Consider the following 26,497-nt stretch of genomic DNA (forward strand, 5'->3'; position numbering starts at 1 on the left):
CACAGTAAATACCATATGATCCAAATATAAGCTTGTCTGAAATAAAAGAGGCCACTATTTTTAAATACTTGAAAAAATAAAGTTATTGTCATAGCTATCTCGTGCTATTCTAAGAGAAAGAGCTCTGGTGGTGTAGTGGTTATGCATTGGGCTGTTAACCACAGGTTGGCAGTTTGAAATGCCTAGCTGCTCTGTGGGTGATAGAAGAGGCTTTCTGATCCTGTAGAGAGTTACTCTTGGAAATCCACAAGAGCAGGTTCTACCTTGCCCTACAGGGTCACCGTGAGTAAGAATCAACTGGATAGCAGTGAGTAGCAGTGTTATAAGTGAAATACCACAAATGGATACTTTAACAAACGGGATTTTTCCCCACAGTTTCGGGGGCTAGAGGGTATGATTTAGGGTGCCAACTACAGGGAAGGCTTTCTCTCCTTGTCCACTCTGAAAAAGCTCTCGTCCTCCGTCTTCAATACCAGAACCTGTACTGGTGGGAGGTCCTTCGCTCGCCTTGGATCTCCTGTAAGAGAAAAGGTGGTGCTTCCCATTCAATTCCCCTTACAATCAATTGACTGACAGATGGCCTTAGATCACAGGATGGTGGATGAGCAAGTTACATGAGTTCTGAATTACATCATCACAGAACTGACCAGCCACTGTGACTCATGGCGCAGCTAAGTTGAGACATTGTTTTTGGAGACAATTCACTCCATGACAGGTACCAAAGAAACTTTATTTCTTAATGTATTCTGTCTATGTGTATAGATAATACAGAGCTCTCTTATTTTTTTATTTTTCTTCCTTCTTATCCCCCCTTCCCTCTAAGCCTCTAGGTAGCCTTCAAAGTATACTGGTTTTTTGCTGTGTGAGTTAGTTTATTGTGCCAACCTGGCTGATAAACACATGTGAGGTTAAGTGAAGGGCGGAGGGATAAATGGCTCAGTGAGCCTCACCTTTCTAGTTCTCGGGTCTCTTGTTTCTGATGGTCAGACCAGGGTGCAGCTGCCTTAGCAGTTCCCTGCTTCAGCTGGCAAGGCTCACTTCCTGCGATGACATCCCCAAGGAGAAGCCACATGGGACATGGACCTACCCCGATGCAGCCCTAGGTGCTGGGGCACCCTTGTGGAGACCCCTGCCAGCGCTGAGATGCTTACACATTCACTGACTCGGCTTTCCTCCTGCAGTTGGCATCATTGTGTCTGTTTTGTGAGATGGAGGAGGACTTTATGGACTGGTGTTGGACATATGGGTTAATATTGGACTTGTGGGTTTTGGCAGCACTGGGTTGGGATGTTTACTTGATGCACACTTAACCTTAATATAAAACTCTCTCTTATATACAAGTTTCTGTGAATTTGTTTCTCTAAAGTACCCAGACCAATCCACTGTGAAAACCATGTTTCTTGATTTTTTAAAGTAACAGTGGTCTGATCCAGTGTTTGTCTTGGTGAGGTTGACTCACTTTGCTAGCATAATGTCAGCCAAATTAATCCGTGCTCTGGGGTCTTGGACAGTCTCGTCACGGTTAGGGCTGCAGACTATTCCATTATATGTAGGCACTGGGGTTCATTTTTCCATTACTGCACAGATGCGCGTGTTAGTTATTTCCATCCAAGAAAGACTTTACTTTATGAACTATATTTTGGCTAATATGGTAATAATATAACAATAAATCATAATTGCACATAAATACATAAAAACCCTGAAAATAGAACTTCTCCTGTTTTGTCTTTGGAGGAAATTGATGCAGCTGTTCTCCAGGGACCCCGTTGGGCTCACACAAGCATATGCATGCACGGGGTTATTCCAAGTAAAACCTGTTGTCAAGTGGAAGTGCCCTGGGCAGAGTGGAGTTTTGTAGCACACCTTCTTCCCAGGAGACCAGCCTGGAGCAAGCTCTGAGTCCGTGCACCCCGTGCTGCCGCCTGGAAAGGCTCTCTCTAGTCACCGGGAATTTTTTAATAAAAGCAGTTTCACTCAAACCTCTGATCGACCATCAGAGGTTTTTTTTTCTGGGGGGTAACCCCTCGTTTGTCTCTGTGACCAGTGGATGTCTGAATACAAGTTCCTTCAATAGTATGTTTGTTTTAATCTCATTAGGGTGACTTAAAAAAAAGAATCATTGAAGTCAATGGCTTATGAGACCTGCTGGGCCAGTTAAAGTCAGGGCAGGCAGGTTAGGTAAGAAGGTCAGGGTGATTGTTTGGGGGATTCTAATGAGGTAATTTTAACAATTTTTTGAAGGACCTAGTGATGGTCATGGGAGCTTAAACGGAAGTTTTCAGCAAATTGAAAACTGTATTGGTGGAACAAAGGCCATGTGGACTGAGGAATTATTTTCTGCTCGTCACAATGATCTACCTGCTCTTTCTTTAAGGGCAGCAGGGCTACTTAAGAGAATTTTGTTAAAAACTTTACCACATTCTCCTTAAAGCCATCATCTTGCTCCTTCATCCTCTAAGCTCATTGAGCATGTAAACGTAGGATTTGAACCACCAAGGTTGCCCAAAGTGTCATTCTCATAAGGTGTGAAAGTGAAGAGAGCAGATGTTTGGGGGAGAAGGGAGCGAGAGATGGAAGTACCTTCTTCGGAAATGTGTAGACCTAAATGGAGGCTATGCGGAGAACCAATCGCTTCACATCCTGATGTTTCTGTTTAATAAACGTTTCCGTGACTTTCATACGTAACGGAGCTGTCCATTTGTCCTACTGTGATGGCCTGTGTGTTTCTGTGGTGCTGGAAGCCACGTCCCTGGCGTTTCCAATTCCAGCAGGGTCACCCACAGTGAACACGAGTCAGCAGTACTCCAGGCCTACCCAGAAGGACCAGACGATCTACTTCTGAGGAATAACTACTGAAAACCAGATGAACAACGTGGAACTTGTCAAATCTGCAAACCTCATTAGTAGAAGTGGAACATTGTCAGAGATCGTGCCAGAAACGAGCCCCTCAAGTCAGGCTCAGAACATGACTGAGGAAGAGTTGCTTTCTCAAAGCAGAGTCGACTAGAGTGGCGTGGATGGAGTAACATTTGCACATCTTTTAAAAAATGAGAAGAAATAGCTGCAACTATCTATTAATAATTGAAACTTGACAGGTATCAGTATGAATCTAGAAAAAAGTATGAATCCAGTCATCAAGAATGAACTCCATAAACACTGATATCCTAGGCAGTAGTGATCTGCCATGGACAGACATTACCCATTTTGAATCAGACAATAGTAATAGTGTAGAACTGACAAATGTGAACACATTGTAAAATACAGATGTTACCCCTGATCCTGTCATTTTCTCTTTCCCTCAACCATCATGTGGGGTTTTCCAAAACCCTTCATGAGCCAGTGCAAGCCTTTGTGCCTAGGGCTGGAGAGGAAATTACACAGCGGTCAGTGTTGAGGCACCTGCCCCCCAGCCCCTGCCGCACTGCCCAGCTCCCGGCAGGGATGATCGTTTGGCATCTTGACATCTCTGTCAAGGATTATAACTACTATACTGTAAAACTAGGTTACTTTGTTATAAAATTGTGTCTCGGTTTTCCCAAACTGTACAACAATTTCAGTATGAAATTTGCTCCACACATGTAAACATCAGTCACCAATAACATTTTATTAATAGAAAATAAAGTATATAAAATATTTGCTTAGTATAAATACATTTAATTGATATTAATACTGAAGTTTTAAAGGTGAGGTAGGGAAAATGGAAGAAGAGCATCTAATTCTTGGGTAATGTATGTGTCTGACTTAAAAGGTTAGAGAGCCTTTAAAAAAGGTAAAAATCAAGTGGAAGGTGAATTTTAAGAATGACGAGGGCAACAAATGTATAAGGGTGCTTTGCTCAATTGATGTATGTATGGATTGTGATAAGAGTTGTATGAGCCCCAATAAAAATATTTATTCATTAAAAAAAGATAAAAATCATCAAAAGGGTCTTCTTAGCTGAAATAACTTTGTAAAAGTAATATAAAAGATCCTAAGGTGAAAAATAAAGATAAAAATCTTGGCTAGCTGGATAAAATCTGGATGTATTTAGCAATCATTTATGCTTCCATCTCAAAGCGGTTATAGGAAATTTGACATGTGAGCAGAATGTCTTGCTGTTTGGTTTTGAACTGTCCAAGCAGACAGTAGAGAGAGAAAGAGGTGCCTCCTCTGCTCACTTTACATTCTGGTCAGACATTCAGACACTGATATTCAAATTTAGTTACACGCATGCTTGACTGTTTTACTTTTTGTTTGGTAATTATTTCCGGATGCAAAAAGAGATGATGATAATGAGGCTGCAGCCTGCAGAACGAGCGCATTAAGGAAAACAAGAAAGCAAGCCACTGCTCCACGCATTTCTGCAACCGCAGTAGGAGCTATGGATGGGTCCATCACAGAAGGTGTCGTAGCTAGTATGGTCTCTCCCAAAATGTGTGGTCAAAGACAAACTGTAGCTTGTCTTCCTTTTCAGAAAGTATTTTCTTCTTTTGTTTCAGAGAGGCAAAACAGCAAAGGATTATTTTTCCTCACACAGGCGAAGTAAAAGATGGTAAATATGAGACTACCAGGTGGTGCAGTGGTTACTCCTTGGGCTACAATCCACATGGTCAGCAGTTTGAAACCACCTGCCGCTCCATGGGAGAAAGATCAGGCTTTCTACGCCCATAAACATTAGTCTTGGGAACCCTTGTGGGGGTGCAGTGGGGGTGGGGAGGAGTGTTTGGTGTCAGTTGTCACGGAGTCATTTTGAGTGGGATATGTGAAGAACAGCGTTGCACCGTGTCACCTAGCAGCCCAAAACGTAACCATGGACACTTAATGATTTACATCGCCCGGTGATCAAATAAGACTACTGCGTACATGACAATGTAAGTATCTGAAAATAACCTATCAAAATATTCAAGATTTGCAGGGGCAGAACTCTATCAACAGTTGAGACAAGAGAACCAAGCAGAAAGAAAGTGTCAGCAGGACGGGAAACACATTTCTGCCGAGAATGAGCACAAACATCATTACTGAGGACTTGGGAGATCATGAGAAAGGAGTTGAGCAAGTTTCTGCACCACTGTTGGCATTTCAAGCAGAGTCACAGTACTTCAACTAGTTAGTACTTAAAGAGAACTTAGTTTAGACAGCGGGCGCAAACCTGAGAACACCGGTATGCCAACCCAGGGGCAGTTGAAATGGCCACTGCAGGGTAAGAACAAAAAGCAGCATTTTAAAGCTTTGATTGTTTTCATGTTCTTTGCAGACAATGCACCCTTTGTGGCCGAGACTAGTGTGGACTACTTTCACTGCTCCTTCCTAGGGCAGCTTCTGCTGTCAAGTGCTCTTTGTTTTATCCCCTTACGGCAGTGGAAACACAGAAAGTATCGCATCCTTTGCCTTTCTTCCTTATTGCAGAGAGGACCCGAGAAGCAATGCTGGGTGACAAATTGAGGGATGCAAGCCAGACAGTTGTGGGACCCGACTCTGCTGAGCGCGATCAGCCCCGTGATGACAAGACTTCCAAGCAGCAGATGACAGCGCGAAAACCATCACTGTGTAGAACATCAGCCCGTACTTCTGGCAGACAATCGAATCTGAACTCCAGTCGCAGTGGTGAGGATGGGAAGGCCGCCGAAGCTAAGTGACGTTCGGGTCAAGTCCCTACCTAATTCCAAGTTTGTTTTTAAGAGACAACGTGACGCTGGCGGAGGAGTGCTGGGCTGGCAATCACCCCTTGCAGAAGAATTACGAACCTGTAGCTTATCCAGTGCTTTCCAGTGAGGTGCTCACTGCAGTGCTTCGCTGGGCGCAGAGGGATGCAGTAGATCGTCTCTGACGTTTTCCTGGCAGGGAAACCAGTGTTGTTTTAAGTCTGTCATTTGTTTATTGGTAGTGTTTTGGTATGTGTGTTGATATTTTGTTATTATTTTCCTTGTCTTTGATCACAAATGATGGAAACTAGTGAAAAAGCGATAGCTATTGGTTCATAGGATCCATGATGAAAGAGCTGAAGAAACAAGTGTTAGAAAGCCAGAGCTGTAGCAAAGACCCAGGGACCCTGGTGATGTCCTGCGCTCAACTGTTGAGCAGAAGTCTGGCATTTTGAACAACTTCTCCACCCCAGTGGGAGAAAAGGCATACAGACATATATGTGCTCTGTCGGACAGTCTGGGAAATGCTGAGACAGTTCTTTCTGCCCTGTGGGGTTTCTCTGAGGAGGGACTACTAGACGATACACAGCAAGGAACGGCTGGAGACCTGGAAGGAAATTCGGTTTGAACGCCATTTGTATTTAATTTCTATGGCTGCCTTAACACGTTTCCACACAGTTGGTGCTCAAAACAACACAAATGTATCACTTCATAATTCTGCGTGTCAGCAATGTAGGTTGACTTGTCTGGTTTCTCTGCTCTAGGTCTTAAGTGAGGCTGAAACCAAGATGTTGACGGTCTGGGTTCTACTCTGGAGACTAGATTAGAATCAACTTTCCCGGAGATTAGCAGAATTCATTTGGCTGAAAGAGTGAGGTTTCTGCTCTCACTCATGGTCAGTTACGGCTACTTTTAGATCTGAGAGGGCTCTTTTCCATCCTCTATCTCAGAGCCAGCAGAGATTGGAACTCTTCTCCAGTTTTGCATCTCTCAGAATTCCCCTCCAGTAAATTCCTTGCTTTTAGGGATCACCTGGATAATCTTTTTCTGCTAAAGTCCATAACCTTCATTGCATCTACGAAGCCTATTTTCACATGTACTTTGACAGGGTGACAGGTGTGAACTCACCAACATTTCTGCGGGAGAAGGATGCGGCAGTCAGCTTCTCTCTATATAGACTGCCGTCTTAGAAAATTTATTCTGTTTCTACAGGGATTTTATCAGTCAGAATTGACAGCACTGAGCTTGGTTTGGTTAGGAACATTTTTGAAGCCCAATCCGTTTACCATACCATCTCTCATCTCTGAATTTCTCTGTCCTTTATTTCACGATTTCTCCATGAAGTAGGGCCCATGAGCACTGACCTTCCTAAACATTTGGGGCTGTATACACAAGTACCTAGAGGGGCCAGGCAGATAATACAAACGAGTGAGGTGGGCTGGGGTTAAGAAAACAGGAAGTGGTTCTGTCGAAAGAGACAACAGCACGGTTAACAATCTATAGTCCATGGACCATATCTGCTGGATTGGACTTGTGAATACATTTTCATTTGCCATGTCTGTGTCTGCTTTCGTGTTTTTAGGTGCCGTTGAGTTGTATCTGACTCACAGCGACCCCGGGCACAGCGGAATGAAGCATGGCCGAGTCCTGCACCATCCTCACAATTGCTCCTATGCTTGCGCTCATTGCTGCAGCCCCTTGTCAACCCATCTCATTAAAGGCCTTGCCCCGCGTTCATGCTACAGGGCAGGATTAAGAAGCTGTGACAGAGACAAGAGAGCTCATTGAGTAGTAACTGTTTACCATCTGGCTGTTTACGGGAAAAAAAAGTCAACTGCTGAATTAGAGGATACATACCTGTGTTAGGTCGGGTTCTCTAGAGAAGCAAAACCAGTGACATATAGAATACATATTATGTGCATAGATATGACATATAGACACATATACAGACATATATGTATATAATATTAGGTGTACTTGTGGTGATGGTGAAAAATAATGAAGGTACCGTGGACTGTCAAAAGAACAAACAAATGGCTCAGAAGAAGTTCAACCAGAATGTTCCTTAGAGGCAAGGATGGCAAAACATCGTCTCACACACTTTGGACACGCTATCAGATGTCCTGAGAAAAGGACAGCTTCCTTGGTAACGTAGAGGGCAGCAAAAAAGAGGAAGACTCACAAGGTGGAGCGGCACAGTGGCTGCAACAATGATGGCGCTCCTATACGAACAATGGTGAAGACGTCGAAGGATCAGGTGGTGTTTTGTCCTGTTGCACGTAGGGTCACTATGAGTTAGAACACACCTATTGTCAACAATCTATCCATGTCTGTCTCTATCTATCAAGTGTGTGTGTAAAGGAATGTAAATCAAGAAAGTGGCCATGAGCCAGATGCAGGATCCGGATCAGCAAGAACAGAACTTTCCCACAGCATTTACTTATGGATACAGTAAGCCTCACTGAGGAGATGTCAGAATCGTCCCAATCGTCCCACACTGCTTGGCTGCTCCGAGCAGATTCCATCATAGAGTTGCTTACATTATGTTACATCACATCATGGGAGAGGCCTTAACTGCCAAACTATTCAAAGTCCTGCCTGAGCCATGTTGACACAAAACCTACATAACTATCACAGTGCCCCACTCAAGGTTGCTTTAGATAAAGGTTTCTATAGAGAAATATCGACCCTATGTTGAATGAAGCAGCTACAATGAGGCATTCAATTGTATTGCTGTAACAGTATTTAAAGGTGCATCGGTACATTGCCAGAGATCAGGCAGAAGTTCAGGCTGGATTCAGAAGAGCATGTACAACACAGCTTATCATTGCTGTTGTCAGATGGATCTTGTCTCAAAGCTGGAACAACAGAAAGAAGCTTGTTTACTTATGTTTTATTGACTGTGAAAAGACATTCGACTGTGTAGATCAGCATAAACTATGGATAGCTTTGAGAAGAATGGGAATTACGGAACACTTAATTGTGGTCATGGGGAAATTTTACATGGATCAAGAGGCAGCTGTGCAAAGAGAACCAGGGAATATATTGCATTGTTTAAAATGGTCGTCAGCACTGCATCCTCTCACCATATTTATTCAGTCAGAGAAGCTGAATTATAGGAAGAAGAATGTGCTATCAGGATTGGAGGAAGGCTTATTTAAAAAACAAATATGCATATGACATCAAGTGAGGAGAACTTGAATCACTTGCTGATGAAGTTCAAGGATTGCAGCCTTCACTATGGATTCGAACTCCATGTCAAGAAGACTACATTCCTCACAACGGAACCAATAGAAAACCTCAGGATAAATGCAGGAAAGACTGGAGTTGTCGAGGATATTGTCTTGCTTGGATCCATATCAATGTTCATAGAAGCAAAGTCAAGAGAGCAATAGTTGCATCGCATTGGGTCAATCTGCTGCACTAAACTTCTTGACAGTGTTGAAAACAGGAATGCCACTTTGAGGAGTAAGTTACACCTGACCCAAACCATGGTATTTTCACTGGTCGCATAGGCAAGGGAAGGTTGGACGTGGCATAGGGAGGCTGAAGAAGAAGCAATGCATCTGCGTGGTGGTGCTGGGGAAGAAGATGAAAAGGACCATGAACTGCTAAGAAGACGAGCACATCTGTCTGGGAAGAAGGATGGCCACATGCTCCACAGAGGCAGGGGTGGTGAGATGCTGTGTTACGTGCTTGAGACATGCTGTCAGGGGAGAAGGACATCATGCTCGCTAAAGTAAAGGAGCAGCGGAAAGGAGGAAATCCCTTAAAGAAACGGGCGGACATAGTGGTGCAGCAATGGCTCCAGCACAGGAACAAAGGTGCGGACGGTGAAGGCCTGGGCAGTGCTGCTTTTTTTGTGCTTAGGGTCTCTGTGGATTGGTACCGACTAGATGGGAGCCAACAACAATCATAGGTATTCTGTTTAATATCATTAGTTCAGAAGCTTTTTCTATGGCCCAAGACTGAATTAAGTACATGCCCTACGTTAAATGCCCAAACCACCACCAGACTGTCAGTCATACTGTGACGGCTTGCATATTGCTAAGATACTGAAGCTATGAGACTGACATGTTAAATACTAGGGTCATCAGTAGAATTTTCAGATGAAGCCAGGCTAGAAAAAAAGTCCTGAAAATCTACTTCTGAAAAATAAGCCAATAAAAAACTTATAGACCACAAGAGAGCATTGTCCAACTTACTTGGTTTGGCCACCTCATTAGGAGGGATAGGGGTATCACTCTTGGTGATAGAGAAGGCTTTTGAGGATGAGGGAGACTGTTGATGAGATGCATTTGCAAAATAGCCACAACAATGAAATTGAACATACTGGTGATTGTGAAGATGCTGAATGACCCAACAGTGTACACAAGGTTCCTATAAATTAGAGTTGCTACGCTGTCCATAAGGTTTCTTTGATTTGACGGTAACTAACAATGACAAAGAATGAAAAGCTTATAACTTGCCTCAAAACACCAACATGCAATTTAAAATAGAATATGAAAATCAGTCTCCAAAAATAGTTGTAAAACAATCTCAAGGTAGGTGCTTATTTTCTCCTCTGTGACAATGACGGGATTTCACAGGGTTTTTTTTCCCCAAAGAAAAGCTCCTTTATAACTTCTTATTGTTTCTATTTCTATCTAGAACCCGAGCTTTCTAAGTGTGCCTAGTCTAACTTGATATGGCTAGATGGTCGAGTCACATCTATACCAACAGGGAGCTCTCACTGTAGCCAGGTGGATACGGGAAGGCAGGCCTTGGGCAGGCGTATGGCGTGTGCTCCCAGGTGTGAGATCGCTCCTTTAATAAACAGTGTACTCTTGAATGTGCTTTGCTGTTTTTGAATTGCTATTTCTGAAAGCCCAACTGACTACTTCAGTCTGCCTTTTATCAGTGAACGGGGCTTGTTCACTGTAACTAGACTATTTCCTCACTGTTACTGAATATAGACAACATTTCCCCGAGGTCACTGAGTTGCTATAGAGCTTTGATAGTGTTTAAAAAGGTTTTCTTATTTTTTTCCCTTAAATGCTCACACCAATAAAACTTTCTTCGTAAAAGTACGTTGATTTAATGTATTAGTCCTCTGAGGGGATGGGGAAGGAGCACACCTCCCATGACCTGCACTGTAAGAAAAACAAATGAGGATCTGAACCAGTAATTATCTGCCTGCTATTCGTCATGTGCTGCTGGGAAGGGCTGACCACAAGATTTAATTGTAACTAACAAGCATGATTTATTTGAAGGAAAGTATTCAGATAACGATGTAGTAAAATTAGTCGATGCTTCAAAAGTGAAATTAGATTGGCTATGGCTCTCATATTTGGTCAGAGAATTGCACTTCTAAATGTAAAATTGATGCCTCGTATTCATATATCAAAATATGTGATGCCAATTTCCACTCGTTAGTCTCAATTGACCTGACAGCAGTGGGCTTGAGGTCTGGGGGTTAGACAAGGTCATATCGCACGGAACATATTCATTCACCCATTCACACACTCTCTGAATTGAAAGCATTTAACTGAGTGCCTAGAATAAGACAGCACTGCTACAGATGCCAGGGAGACCGCACAATAAAGCTCGACCTCTGGTTTTACAGAACTGGCACCCTAGAGGGGGCAGTAAACATGTGATGATAAAGCATGGACTGTGGTGACAAGGGCTCTGGAGAAAATGAAAACAGAATGACATGCTCACTGTTCAGTCACACTGCAACCTGGTGACCTCAGAGTGCACCAGGGGTTGCCACGTCATGCTGAGACCCGGTTTCATAGCATCGGTAGTCTAGGTGATTCGGGTTCATTATTTTGGCGCTATGCAGCATCTGAAATGATCACATCTCAGTACATGGGTGTGCTACTCTATGGAACAGAAGTTCCAGGAGGATAGGCTTATGATGACTGTTTCCTAAGTTTACACCCAAGTGAGTAGTGCGTGGTGATTAAAAAAATATGTTGAGTGGATGGATATCTTTCCTGTTTTAAAAGCATCTATATTTACCGTAGACACTTCAGAAGATGCAGATGAGCAAAAAAACCAAATATGGCTACCTAACATGACATTACTGATAAACCAACAAAACGACTTTATTTCACAGGAGATGCTTCTTGACCTTTTAAAAATGTCATTACTTTATGTGTCGCTCCTAGATGATTGTTTGAGGAGCTCTCTGGTGGTGCTGTCAGGTAAGTGTTGTTGGTTCCGCTCGTTGGTTACCTTGCTAATGGCAACCAACCCCGGTTCAAACCCTGACCAATTGTTCCAGTTGTTCTGGAGGAGGAATAGGAGGCTATGGCTCCTATACACATATATAGAGCCTTAGTGGCCTACATCTCACCACAATGAGTTGGAATCTATTCAACGACAGTGAGAAATACAATTATCTAATATATTAACATGCTGATTATCTGAAATTTTCACTATATCAAAATGCATACCCATATTATTTTACTTAAGGAGTATTATTCCACTTGAGCAAAACACCCGATATTTCAGAATGGGTTAGGAGCACAGCAAGTGCTAATTTAGCATGAAACATTGTAATTGCTTCAGTTTAATTGTTTGTGTTAAATGGAAGGTGGTTATAAAGCCTGAGGGATCTCAGAGTAGCCAAATGTATCAGTAACAGGACATTATCCCTAATATATTTGTATAGGTGACACTAGTAATTTGTTTTCTTCATTTATCCTGTACTTAAAATCTATTTAATCTAAGTTTTTAACTGTCGAACATTATGCTTATTTTAAAAACTTAATTATAACTTGAGAAAAAGATATGCAGTTATTGTTTAAAATGATAGTTGCTTAAAGTCAGAGAAATGTGACAGATGGATAGGAACTCAGACATTATTAAGTTACCGTAAGAGTAATTATGTTCATTTTATATATTTAAGTAGCATGTTTATGGTACTGTCAAAAACGTTAAATACCATGTTCAATCCTCATAACAATCCTCTGAAGTAATATTTTATTGACGAGCAAGCTAGGGGAAAATAGGATAACCCATTTGCCTTTGCGAATGCAGACCTAGAAGTAGAACAGATCAGCTTTGAGATTTGTTTGGTACCACTGCACGCCGATCAAGAACCGAGAGCACTGAAGGAAGAAACCCGGGTGAAGTAAAGGCACTGCAAAAACAAAGCTCCACGAATCGGCAGGATACTGGAAGAGATGTTCCAAGAGATGGGTGAAACACTGCTTATGCAAAAAAAAAAAAAAAAGAAGAAGAAAAAAAACCCAACCAACCAAAATACTCAGATAATAGCTACTTGGAAAACCAACAGGAAGAAACCTATATTTGTGCCCCTTTCAAAGAGTGGTGTCCGACAGAAGGTGGAAATTATCGAGGGATATCATTCATATCACATGCACACGAAATTTTGTGGAAGGTAATTAAAAATGGGCCCAGCAGTGTATCAGCAGAGAATCGCCAGAAATTCAAGCTGGATACAGCAGCAGATTTGGCACAAGGGTAATCATTGCTGACAGCAGATGAATCTTGGCTGGAAAGAGGGAGTGCTAGAAAGAGGCTCCCTCTGTGTGACCGAACAAGCAGAAGATTACAACTATGTGGATCATAACCAATTACAGTGTTTCACAGAATGGAATTCCAGAACACGTAGTTGTGCTCTTGCAGAACCTGTACCTAGGCCAAGGGACAGCCATTCAAAGCAGAGAAAGGACATGTTGCATGGTTCAAAATAAGGACATATATATATATTCTAGCTGAATGGTGAACAAATTATCTGAGTAGGTGGACTCTATGAAGTAGAATGTGGTATCAGGACTGTCAACAGATGCATTAAAAACCTTCACTATTCAGATGGCACACCCTTGCTTACCGAAAGCGAAGAAGACAGCACTCAGTGATGAAGATCAAAGGCTACAGGCTTCATTACGGATCACGGCTCAACATAAGGAAGACAAAAATCCTTATAACTGGAATAATAAGTAACATCATGATTGATGGGAGAAAATGAATTTGTCCAGGATTTCATTTTATTTTAGTCTATAATCAACAATCATAAAAACACCAGACAACAAATCAAAGAATTTTGGGGTATTAGGAAAATCTGCCGCAAAATCTCTCTTCAGAGTTTTAAATAGCAGAGACAGTACCTTGATGGCTAACAAGTATATGATAATTAAGATATTCCGTATGTACTCGAGTATAAGCCGACATAAATATCAACTGAGGCACCTAATTTTACCACAAACACAGCATTACAAATGTGCTGCAAAAACTAGACTTATACATGCGTATATATGCTATATAAACTTGTCTGGGCCAGGCTTTTTAGTAGGCTGGCAATAATCACTTGGGGTGTGATCAAACATGGGTAGATAATCTACTCCATGATGGAATCTAGCAAAATGCTATCAACTCTGTGAGCAGCTAATACTTACAGCAGTCCTTGTTCAGGTCCTAGCATTGATACAATTAGAAGAAAGACTTCTCAGGGGTGTGACCTAATCGTTTGTAAAGCAGATCCTGTGGGAAAGCTTGCCAGTTCTACTGGATCTGGGTTCAGCATCCGGTTTGTGGACTTTCTGCTGTATTAGCTGCTAATCCCAGGAGCCGCCCGCAGACTGCAAACCTTGGATTCATTTGACTTTGTATCTACCAGCCTGTGGTCTTTCTGTTTCGCATTTCTCCCTGGTTTGTCAGGCCCAACAGCTATGTGAGTTGGGAGGGACATTCGGCTTACCATTTGAGCCACAGACTTGAATCAGACTGGATTTATTCATTTCTAGAACTATGTGAGCCATTTATTTATATAAATATTTTTCTATATACATACATATATAAGCATCTCTGGTTTTGCTTCTCTAGAGAATTCAGTCTAACAAAGTCTGCCTGACACAAGCCATAGGAATTCCAATCGTCTCATATACTCATGAAAGTTAAATGATGAATGGAGAAGATGGAATTAGAATTTATGCATAAGAGCTGTGGAGAAGTTAAGTATACCACAGACTGTGAGATGAACAGAAAAATCAGTCTTGGATTTAAAACAACAACAACAAAACCAGAGCCAGGACACTCCTTAGAAACAAGGATGGTGAAACTTCATCATCTGTATTTTGTACATATTACCCTGAGGGATCAGTCTCTGGAGAAGGACTTCATGCTTGATAAAATAGAGTTTCAATGAAAAAGATGAAGGTGCTCAAGAGATGGAATGACACAATGGCTGCAACGATGGCTCAAATATAGCAACAACTGTGATTGTGAATGTGGCAGCAGGCTTGGCAGTGTCCTAGTGTACATATTTGGTGCTGTTAGGTGCCACTGATTCAGTTCTGACTGATAGTGACCCTATCCACAACAGAATGGAACACTGTCTGGTCCTGAACCATCTTCACAATTGTCCCTGTGCTTGAGCCCATTATTGCAGTCGCTTTGTCAATCCGTCTTGTGAACGCCTTTCTCTTTCCTACTGCCCCTCCATCAAGCATGCTGTTCTTTTCCAGGGAATAGTCTCACCTGAAAATGTGTTCAAAATATGTAACAGGAAGTACTGTCAGTGTACGTATGTTGCCATCATCATTTTCTAAACTATTTGAGCCCTTGGTGTCAGTTCCTCTTTTTTCCCCCTCCCTCCTCTACCCACACCCCATAACCCCTTGATAAATTATAAATTATTATTATTTTCATATCTTACACTGACCAGCTATCTCCCTTCACCCACGTTTTTGTTGTTAATCCCCTGGGGGAATGGGTGTTAATGCATTGATCATTGCAATTGTTTTCTCCTTCTTCCCCACCTCCTACCACCTTCCCTCTACCATCTTGGTATCGCTATTCCCATCTCTGTTTCTGAGGTATTTGATCTGACCTGGATTCGTGTGTCCTGGGCTCTTATCTGTACCAGTGTACATGCTCCAGGCTAGCCAGTACTGAAAAGGACTGGATTCAGGATAGTGGGGAGGGGTGTGTGTGTTAGGAAGCCTCCAAGAACCAGAGGAATATTATGTGTTTCATCAGAGTTATAATGTGCCCTGGTTGACTAATCCCTTCCTTGTGACTCTTCTGTGAAGAGATGTCCTATTCCCTACAGATGGATTTTGGATCTCTGTTCTGACCCCCCTCATTCTCAACAATATATGTTTTTTGTTTGTTTTGGATCTTCTGGTGCCTGTTACCTGATTCTGTTGACATTTCGTGATCGCACAGGCTGGTGTCCTTCTTCCATGTGGGTTTGCTGCTTCTCTGTTTGATGGCCACTTGTTTACCTTCAGGCCCTTAACACTCCAGATGCTTATAGCTTTTGATAACTGGGCACCATCAGCTTTCTTCACCACGTTTGCTTATGCACCCATTTTGTCTTCAGTAATCTTGTTGGGAGAGGGAGCATCTCAGAATGACAAGTTATTAGAACAAAGTACTTTTGCATTGAGGGAGGGCTTGAGCAGAGGCCCCAAATTAAGGGGCATTTTGGGTGTACTTCTTCTAAGACAGATTGGTTTCTCCTTTTAGCAGTCTGTGGTGCTTCCAACATTCTTCTCCAGCACCACTATTCAAATGCATTGAATTTTCTTCCTTCTTCCTTATTCTATGTCCAAATTTCACATGCATATGATGCAATGGCTTGAGTCAGGTTACTAATTTTCAAAGTAACATCCTTGCTTTTCATTATTCTAAAGATATCTTGTGAAGAACATTTTTCTAATGCAACACTGATCTCTTGACTCCTGCTTCCATGAGCATTAATTATGGATCCAAGCAAGACAAAATATTTGACAACTTCAATCTTATCTCCCTTTATTACTGGGTTATGTATTGGTCCAGTTGTAAGGATTTGGGTCTTTATTACATTGAGTTATAATCCACCCTGAAGGCCACAATCCTTGGTCTTCATCGGCAAGTGCGTCAAGTCCTCTTCACTTTCAGCAAGCAAGGCTGTGTCATCTTCATATAAAAAATGTATTAATAAGCCTTCCTCCAATCCTTATACCACATTCATTTTCTTATACTCTAGCATCTTTAATGATTTGTTCCATATATACATTGAATAAGTATGATGAGAGAATGCAACCCTTAAGCACAACTCGCCTGATTTTAAACTGTGCCCTTGTTCTACTCAAATAAATGACTCTTAATTCATGTACACGTTCTGTGTAGGTACAACAGAGTGTTCTGGAGTTCTCATTCTTCTCAAAGTTCTACGTGGTTTGTTATTATTCACACAGTTGAATGACTTTGCATAGTCAATAAAAATCATCTTTCTGGTATTGTCTGTTTTCAGCCAAGGTCCATTTGATATCAGCAAAGCTATTACATGTTACACATCCTCTTCTCAATCCTGCCTGAACCTCTAGTACACAGAATTCATTGAAATTGACTTGAGGCCACTTAACAACAACTACAATAATTGCCTTTCCTAAAAGTTCTAACAGCAGCAAATCGGTAGTGTGTACTACATACTAAGATCTTCTACATGCCTTTGCTATATTAATTCATTTTATAGTAGTGATCTGACCATTAGAATTCCAGCAGACCAGATTCTAGTTTATATGTTGGAAATAAATTAATAGTGTAACTTGGGAGTAAATCATTGTTAGTCTGCGATACCCACACTGTGTTTGTTAGCTAATAGGCTTTATCTCCCAAGTCTCTCCTACCTCTAAAGTTTTATAATTTTTATATTACTTCATTTAGATCTTAGAAATATTATTTCATTCATGTTTATAATTTCAAATTTCTGTATGCTATCTCGATTTCTTCACCTTATTTACTCTCATCCCTGAAAAACACTCATATATTTAAACCCATTTTAAATTTGACAGAGACAGAATTCTTAAGTCCAGATACCATTCTGAAGAAGTAAAGCCGCTTTGGCCAAAAGAGAGAAAAAATCAACAGAGAAAAATAAATTTTAAAAAACCAAAATTGTACCTTTAAATATAGAGAAATTTTTATTCTGGGCTTTAAACTTAGTTTAATTAATAAATTAAAATCTTTTCAATGGTAGTAATTCTTATACAGATATTACCAATGCTGTCCAATTATATTAACATGATAATTTCCATAAGAAGTTTTTACTGGAGGTTTTAAGCACGCACACACACACACACACACACACACACACACACACACGAACCCCGAACCTAATCCATTTTAGAAGGAGCATTGAGTTCCAAATCAATTTTTCCCATAAGAAATAACGGAAAACAGATTAATCCATTTTGACCACTGAGTTTTACCCTAACCTTGCCTTTTTATACAAAACATTACACAGAAATTTCAAAGTAAATAAGTTCAGAGTTAAATAATATAATTTAAATAAGAAACACAACATTAAAAAGTTTTTAACAACCACAGTATGGCCCCTACCTTGAGACGGATGAGGATCTGGATCTGTGGACACGGACGTGGAGAGGAGGGATGGAGAGAGCCATTGTTTGGAAGCGGTATCCCCTTCCATCAAATCAACTGGTAGCTGCTTTTCCATTTTTTCCTTTGCCTCTTTTCACTAGGACCTGCCTGGCTTTCTCTGAAAAAAAAAAAAAATCCGTTGGCATTTCCTCAACTGTTTTCTAAAAGGGTTTACTAAATTATCATAAACAATATCGGCAACAGGATTAACCAGTTCCTTATCATGATGATTCTTTTCAAAATACTTTCGTAGGACCCATGTTGTTTTTTTAAAATCAAAAACAGTATAAAAAGCCACAAAACTAAGAAAATTATAGCAAAATGCTAGCAACACAGCTGCAAAAGGTTTAAACAACGTGTACTCACAACACCAACTAACGCGGAGTGACCGAAACAGGACCTGATTTTGTTAACAAAAATCACATGCGTAGGGTTGGATTCTGATGTTTTGTCTGAACTCAGATGCAAAATTTTCTTGACATTTCATGTCAAAATTCATTTACTGATGCAGTCGAGTACTGGGGTTCTACTGTATATATATGTTTTTGTTATACACTTACATAAATAATGTTAACTTCCAGCTAAATATAAATGAAAAGAACATTGCTGGCCATTGAGGAAAGCACTGGGGGCTGTTAACCACAGGTTGGCAATTAAAAAACATCAGCTGCTACGCAAGAGAAAAAGCTAGCTACCCCGTAACAATTTACAGTCTTGGGAATTCAAAGGAGCAGTTTGAGTGTTTGTTATGAGTTGAAATCGACTCAATGGCAGAAGTTTAGTTTGTGATAATCCGCCTGGTAAGATGTTAGAGCCAATGCTCTTGGGAAGATAATAAAGGACACGATGACAATATGTATAAGATGCTTTCTTTAGAAAGCATAATCAAACTTCCTCTTGGGAATCCTTGAATGGCACAAAATATTAAGGAGCCTGTCTGCTAACCTAAAGGTTAGAGATAACCGAGAGGCCCGTCTTTAAAAAGATCTGCTGAGCTACTTCTGAAAAAGTAGCTAGTAAAACTCTGGAGCACGGCCTACTCTGGCACCTATGGTATGGAGACACTATGTGTTCGAACTGACTGCATTGAAATCCACTCCTGACTCCAAGCCTCTCCCAGTAGTGCTGTGTGTCAAACCCACCAGGATCACTGAGAGAGAAAGAAGAGGTTGTCTGGTCCAATCTTGGAAACCCTAAAGAGGAGTTTTGCTCCGCATTTCCTAAAAGGTGGCCATAAGTCTGAATCAGCTAGATGGCAGTGGGCATTGCGTTTATCGTCTTCTTGTTTTTTAATTAATCACGATCCACTGACTTTTATTTTACAGATCATCCCAGAGACAGCAGTCCATTTCCCACCCTACCTCAACTCTCCTCTAGCATGAAGCACATTAAACAAGAGACGACCAGAAATCACCTCCAGTTTGTGCATTTTGAAGCAACAGATCTCCATGGTGTGTCCAGGTCTAAGAGTGTCCCAGCGCACTTCTTTCAAGTGAGTTTTATTTGCAGAAATATGATTGAATGTAATTTCATGACTGTTAGCAAGTAAATGGTCCTTATTATTCTTTCTTATTTTCTTGTTAGTTATATAGCTATTCAAGCTGAAAACCAATAATTTACTTTGTTTCTTTCCTTGTCCCATGTCAAATACATTATTACTCCCTGAGGAGCTGAACATATTCTGAGCTCCCAAACAGCAATTCCTTTACCCAATAGAAATACAAAACTAATTAAGACTGGTAATTTTAGTCCTCTGCCTTGAATAATTTCCCTCCACAGAATTATCTTTCGTCCCCTACTGCAATTATAAAGATTATATTTTATTTGACACGAGATAATTGCACACGAAGACTCAAGAGCAAATATAAAAGGGAAAAATTAAATAGAAAGAATTTACTAGATAAAAGTATATCTCCTTCAGCTCCTAATTCTGATAAGAAAAGACTCCATTGTTATTAGATGACTTAATGACTAATATTAAGTTTTTGAAAATAATGATACTGAGAAATGCATTTCTGGATGAGTGAGTTTTTTTTAGTTTATCTCATAAACTAAATGATTGATTTGTATGTGTTTATTGAGTAACTTGTCTGATTCAATGATGATTTGTGATGTTATTTATTAAATTCTAGCAAAATGTGTAGGAAAGTACATACAGGAAAGTTAAGCATCTTCCAACTTAACTGCTTTTTGTTTTAGTATGTTCTGTTTTATCGTTTCAATATGAACTTGTAGTTTATTTATTTGCTTTATGTTGGTAAAATCTGGACTTCTTCAAAACACTTCTTAAATAATTCCAATAGATTTATATTTGGTTTAGGAAATTCTTTCAACCTTTCTTATAGATATTGTTTCTCTATATCTAGGCAAGAAAGGTCTTGGCTTATAATTTTTTTCACAAAAAAATATAAAACTTTACTGTGGACATGTTAAAATATAATTCACACAGACCTCCTTTAATCAATAAGAAAATATAATAAGCATAGTAGGTCCTCGTGTGGGCTTTAATATAAAAATGTTTGCTACTTAGTTTTTCTAGAATGCTATTAATTTATTCTACTGATAGTATCAAAAGGAACCCTAACAGCACAGTGGTAAAAGTACTTGGATGCTAAATGAAACCCACTAGCCACTCTGGGGAAGAAAGATGTGTCAGTCAGCCCCTATAAAGATTTTTAGACCTTGTTCATATACAACCAAAACCCTAATGGGACTTGGTTTCAAGATTTAGGGCCCTGGTTTCATGCGACATCCCAGTTAATTGACCTACTAGCATATGCAGTGATGTTGTACCTTCTACTGTTGACATGTAGTAACCCAGTTTTCAAGTGGCCATCCAATCCCAAACAATCAACGAGTCTCCATTAGCTGGAACAACAGAGGAAAAGAGAGAGCCAGTAATCGAAGGCACATATCCAATGTATAAGGAACCCTGGCGGCACTTTTAGGTAAGGGGTTGTTAACCCCGACGTTGGCAGTTCAAATCACCAATATCTCTGACAGAGAAAAATCATGTCATCCATCTGCTCCTATGAATATTGGAAGTGCTTGGGAGCCCCAAATAGGATGGCTAGGTGTTGGAATTGACTTGTGTCCCTCCAGGAACAATTTCTTCTTTTGTTGCGATGCTAGGACTGGGTGGTACACAAGTATCACTACAGAACATTTTGATGAAAGATTCCATAGAAGAATGCTTACCAAAAGGGAACAAAAGGGAACAGAATTTCAAATTCTCATGAACACCAGTCTTTCTGAAGCCATGCAGGTTGGGTAAATCCTTGAAACTGTTGTCCTGGCATCATCTTTAAGCCTCAAATCAAAGATATTCCCTGAACTCTTCTTAAAAGCAAGCAATAGCTAAAAAATAACTAGTGAAAAATATCTATCATGAGTATTATGCTTAAAAAACGATCTATAAGGGATCAAATTGACTAGTGAGTTTATGTTAATGGGGGAGGAACAATTCAATAAAGGTTGCAGCGAATGTTTGCACACTTGAAGCATATAATCAATGCCACTTAATTGTACATGTAAAAAGTACTGCATTGGTGTCTGTCTTGCTGTGTATAGTTTTAACAACAAATATAAATATATAATTAAAAATTTATGTATATGTTTAAATTACAGCCTTTGAAACCCTATGAGTAGTCTTACTCTGTCCTATAAGGTTGGTATGAGTTGAAAATGACTCATGGTAGTGGGTAGCATCATTCGTAGCATCCTAAATCTACATATTTAAATAATTGGGTTTGTTCTCCAATTGAACACCTTTACAAGAACTTATTTTAATATGCTCCCTACATTTACTGAGGATTTATATAAATTGATATAAGGTGACAAGTTCTGCCTTTTTTTTCTAAATTTCTATTAAAAATATTTTCCAATATCTTATTCAATGTATGTATATGTACCACTTTTACTTAAGCTTAGTGTGTTTGAGAAAAGAGATTTTCCATAGTAAGAATTTGGATGCAGCTCTTCATACTTTATCTCAATTGCTGTATTGATTCTTAGCTTCAGCTTTATAGCACAACTGACTTTCTCATTGTTTGCCATTTTTATTTTATTCTCATTGAATGATAATAGACTATATACATACACACACACACACACACATATATATATATATTAACAAAACATTTAGAATTTCCTTTGGATGTTGGGAGGGAATACATGGGAAGGCACATTTACTTCATGAATATTAGCAATTTAAAGTAAAAAACTTTGTTACGGTTAGGCATCACATACCAGTTCATTTATGTAAGCCATTCTATACAGTGTAAATGTATATATAAATGCATCGTCACACTTACACACAATCCTATCTGACAAATTCATTCAGCAAAGAATGGAATCAATACTTTGAGTTTGCCTAGACTTAGTGACAAGTTGATTTCAACCTTTATTAAAGAATTCAAAATTTATACTTCTAGGGAATAAAACACCAACTTGAAAATTACATAATAAGTTAGACTATGAAGCTATAGAAGAGATACTGTAATCCATCTTGTAAAAAAAATGAGCAGTTTTATTGGCATATAATTCACACACCATACAATTCAATAGTTCAATCCTCTTAAGAAGAGTTGTACAGTCAATTTTAGTGTGAGCTATGTCTACTTATAGATAAGGAGACTGAGGACTAGAAACCTGACAGTGACCTTCCTCGGGGTTGTACAGGTGGTTAATGGCCACGCTGGACATCAGTTCGTGAGTTCTCACTTCCAGTTCCGTGCTCTCTTTACTCCACCTACTGTCTCAGGTCCAGCAGTCTCTTTTCTTTTTAGTTCTTCCATTGAATTTGGTATTCTTTCTTTTCTTTTAAAATATATTTATCCTATAACTTTTACTAATTTCACTTTCATCGTGGTGTTCTTCCATGTTAAGTGAAATAGAAATACTGATTTTTATTTCAAAAAGGGGAATATAGGAAAAGAAAGTTATATAATTGGAAAAGGCCAAAGAAAGAACTCATGATTATAACAATAATACCTACTATTTTCAGAGAATTTGCTCTGTGCCTGGCACTCTGCCAAGTGCCTTGTCCACATTTGTTTATCCAAAAGCTGCAAGCTACTGGTATTACTTCTGTTCTGTCAAATAATTAACTTTTATTTAAATAATATGCAGGAGAGTGTTTTGGTTTTTACATCCTGGTTATATTGATATATAGTACCATAGAACTCAAAAAATCAAATAATGCAAAATTGAGTTTTATAGCAGTATAGTTTGGTTTGAACGTATCCAAAAAATAAATAAATAAAGAGCCCTGGTGGTGCATTGAGCTGCTGATCACAGTAGGTGGTTTGGACTCACCAGTGGCCCCTTGGATGGAAGGAGCTGTCTAGTCCTATGAAGGTCTCAGAAGTCCAATGGGGCAGTTCTACGATAGGGTTGCTCTGAGTCAGAGTTGAGTTGATGGCAATAAGGTTATTTTGAGTTTTTTCTTTTTTAAGCATAACCTTTCAGTTTTCATAAAGATTTGTGCTATTCTTCTAGTTTTATTGAGTCAACAGCAAGTTATTCCAGTATGGCATATCTATAATATATATACTCACATATATTTATATATTTGCCACAATTAAAAAATTATATTGAATTCAGAATGAGCCAAACACACAAAAACAACAACAACAAAAAACAAGATTGAAGAGTAATACAGTGTTGGAAAAGCATACTCTGAGAAATGTGAGTTAAAGAGCCTAGAGGGTAAAGTGTGGCTTTATATTAGTTTCCAATTCATGAAGGACTATTAGAATGAAATGGAACCCAGTTTTTCACAACCAAACAAATAAAATATTTAAATTACAGGAATTCCTAGAAGTTTTATGAATAAAACACAAATATCGCTCATTTTAGAAACACACAGATGTAACAAACATTTTGTGTCAAACCAAAAATTGTCAAGTAGGAAAAGATCTTATTTCTTACTGTGAAAATTGGAATTAAAAGATTTTGCAAGACTCACACACTTAATTACCAGTAAGCTTAGTGTTGGACTGGCTAAGTTAACATGACAATTAAAATCCAAAATGAGATGGTAGAGCGTGAAGGACACCATGTTTCATGACCTAAGCAAGGAAGGTAGACTAGTACTTGACCTTTGGAAAATGAACTCGGCTTTGGTAGCCACGTTATTTGGGGAATTTCGCAGCACCTTAGTGAAAAGCCAGGCTTACAGAAGGTTTTATTTAGTTCATGAGGAGCACCAACATCATGGGGACCACACATTATAGTTGGCACTTCCCCCCACATGAAACCTGGCTAGTGTCCCTGTTACGTGGCTTCTTGAATCTGGTTTATGGATCTGTTCAGTTTTACAGCCTTACCACCGGTATGTTATCTGGCACCCAGAAAAGATAAATAAACCTATAGAACCCTGGAGGTATCTGACTAGAAAAGTATCTGGCACCTTTTCAATCATCTAGTCTAACATTTTCAGAGGCGGAAGGTAAGGCAAACAGAGTCCAAACAACCGCGCAACTGCACAAGGACAACGAATAAAAGAACCACAATTAGAAGTTAGGTCGCTGACATCTAGTTCCTGCTGATGCGAAGGACAGAATTTTAGACGTTATAACTTTGGAGATAAGGGTCCACATTATAGGCAAGGTTTCTGAGACTCTGTAAGACAGTGAGGTGGTTCATTTGTAAGTGGCTATAAAAGTGTGTGAAGCAAGGACCGCCCGCTGTCAGCAGATCTGAGCCCTTCGGTCCTATGACAACTGTCCTGGTGTCACAGGACTGGTTACAGCTGGCTCACTGAGCAGGACTGAAGATTCTTCACGGCCAACTTCAGAGATCCTATTACCTACGGGACTTACAGTGAACTAGCCTCAAATAAAACCATATCCTTAAGCATTAGCTACTATATCATCAAATATACATAGTACTTTAAAGATATATTTGCTTATGATACTTTGGAATCATTTCATAAAGCTTTTCTTTTGTCTTTTGAAGAGAAGATATTTTATTATTATGAATGTCAAACATAATACAATGAACCATGGATTATATATTAGATATATACATTACATCCAAAATATTATGATACATTAGGTGTCATATTATATATAATGCATATATAATTTATGACTGCCATATTTTACTTCTCATAGCACATAAAATCTATAAGATTAAAACTATTGACAGCTGTTTATAAAGATGCCTTGAGGGGTTGACTTTTAAATATTTATAAATAGTACCTCAAATTAAGTACATTAACCAACAGGTTTTTTGTGCTCAATATTTTTTGTTTTCTCATTTTAAAACCAAGCTCTCCATCATTTTCTCTGTAGGAAAAAGTGATTCACGGAGTTTGTATGCCTAGAGGTTATCTTGAACTGATGCCAAATCCTAAAAACAATGAAGTCAATCACATGCGAGCAACATGTTTCAATAGTGACATCGTCCTGAGACCGGAGCTGTCCACCTTCCGGGTTCTGCCCTGGGCTGAAAGAACTGCGAGAGTGATATGTGATACCTTCACTGTGACTGGTGGGCCTCTGGTCTCCCAGGTACATTGCAAAGAAGCAGCTCAGCCAGCTGGAGAGCGCTGGCTTTTCCCTGCTCTCTGCCTTCATCTAAGACTTCTGCATCGTTTGTGTGCCTGAAATGATCAAACCCAATACCATCTCCCTTTCTGCTACACCGTTACTAATGAACCACGGAGAGCCCTTTTGCAGGCACTCGTTGACGGGTTGTATCAGACTGGAGCAAATGTTGAGAGCTTTCCTTTCTCTACCAGACCTGGTCAGACAGAAATCTGTTTTCTGCCAGAATTTGGCATCCGTGCAGCCGATAATGCATTTACCCTAAGAACGGCTGTGAAAGAAGTGGCAGGGAAATATAATTACATTGCCAGATTTTTCATCAAGACTGGATTATGCAATTCAGGAATTTTGTCTCACAGTGTCTGCGATGTCACTGGAAAGCAGAACGTGCTCTGCAGCAGCTCCAGAGTGGAACAGCTCACAGTCCTTGGGAAAAAGTGGTTGGCAGGCCTCTTACAGCACACTGTGGCTCTCAGCTGCCTGTTGGCCCCTGCTACCAGCTGCCGGAAGTGCTACTCCAAGGGGGGGCCAGCCCTGAAGGAGACTGTGCCTGCAACATGGGGATTCAATGATAACAGCTGTGCGTTCACTATCAAGTGTCACGGCGAGAAAGGGCCCCGGATAGAAAATAAACTAGGCACAGCGACAGCAAATCCTTACCTGGTGTTGGCTGCCACTGTTGCTGCAGGCTTGGATGGACTTCAAAGCCCTGATGCTGCCTTGACTGATGCAGATGACAGCTCAGACCTTTGTCTGTCAAACCCTTCCAAGATCCCTTTGAAATTGGAAGATGCCCTGGTGGCACTAGAGGAAGATCAATGTCTGAAAGAGGCTCTAGGAGAAACTTTTATTCGGTATTTTGTTGCCATGAAGAAATATGAGTTGGAAAATGAAGAAACGGATGCTGAAAGAAATAAAGTCTTAGAATATTTTATTTAG

The 26,497-nt window shown here is 40.0% G+C and overlaps 1 protein-coding gene across 1 annotated transcript in view; it reads left to right on the forward strand.

The window, feature by feature from the left end:
• LGSN (lengsin, lens protein with glutamine synthetase domain) overlaps positions 1-26,497 on the forward strand; it is a 29,676-nt gene extending 3,179 nt beyond the window's left edge. Inside the window, 5 exon segments of the mRNA XM_075553763.1 lie at positions 5,386-5,583; positions 19,331-19,497; positions 25,304-25,512; positions 25,514-25,683; positions 25,686-26,497. Coding sequence (XP_075409878.1) covers positions 5,386-5,583; positions 19,331-19,497; positions 25,304-25,512; positions 25,514-25,683; positions 25,686-26,497 — 1,556 coding nt within the window.

The sequence above is a fragment of the Tenrec ecaudatus genome, chromosome 7 (genome assembly GCF_050624435.1).
Source record: "Tenrec ecaudatus isolate mTenEca1 chromosome 7, mTenEca1.hap1, whole genome shotgun sequence".
Classification (NCBI taxonomy): Eukaryota; Metazoa; Chordata; class Mammalia; order Afrosoricida; family Tenrecidae; genus Tenrec; species Tenrec ecaudatus.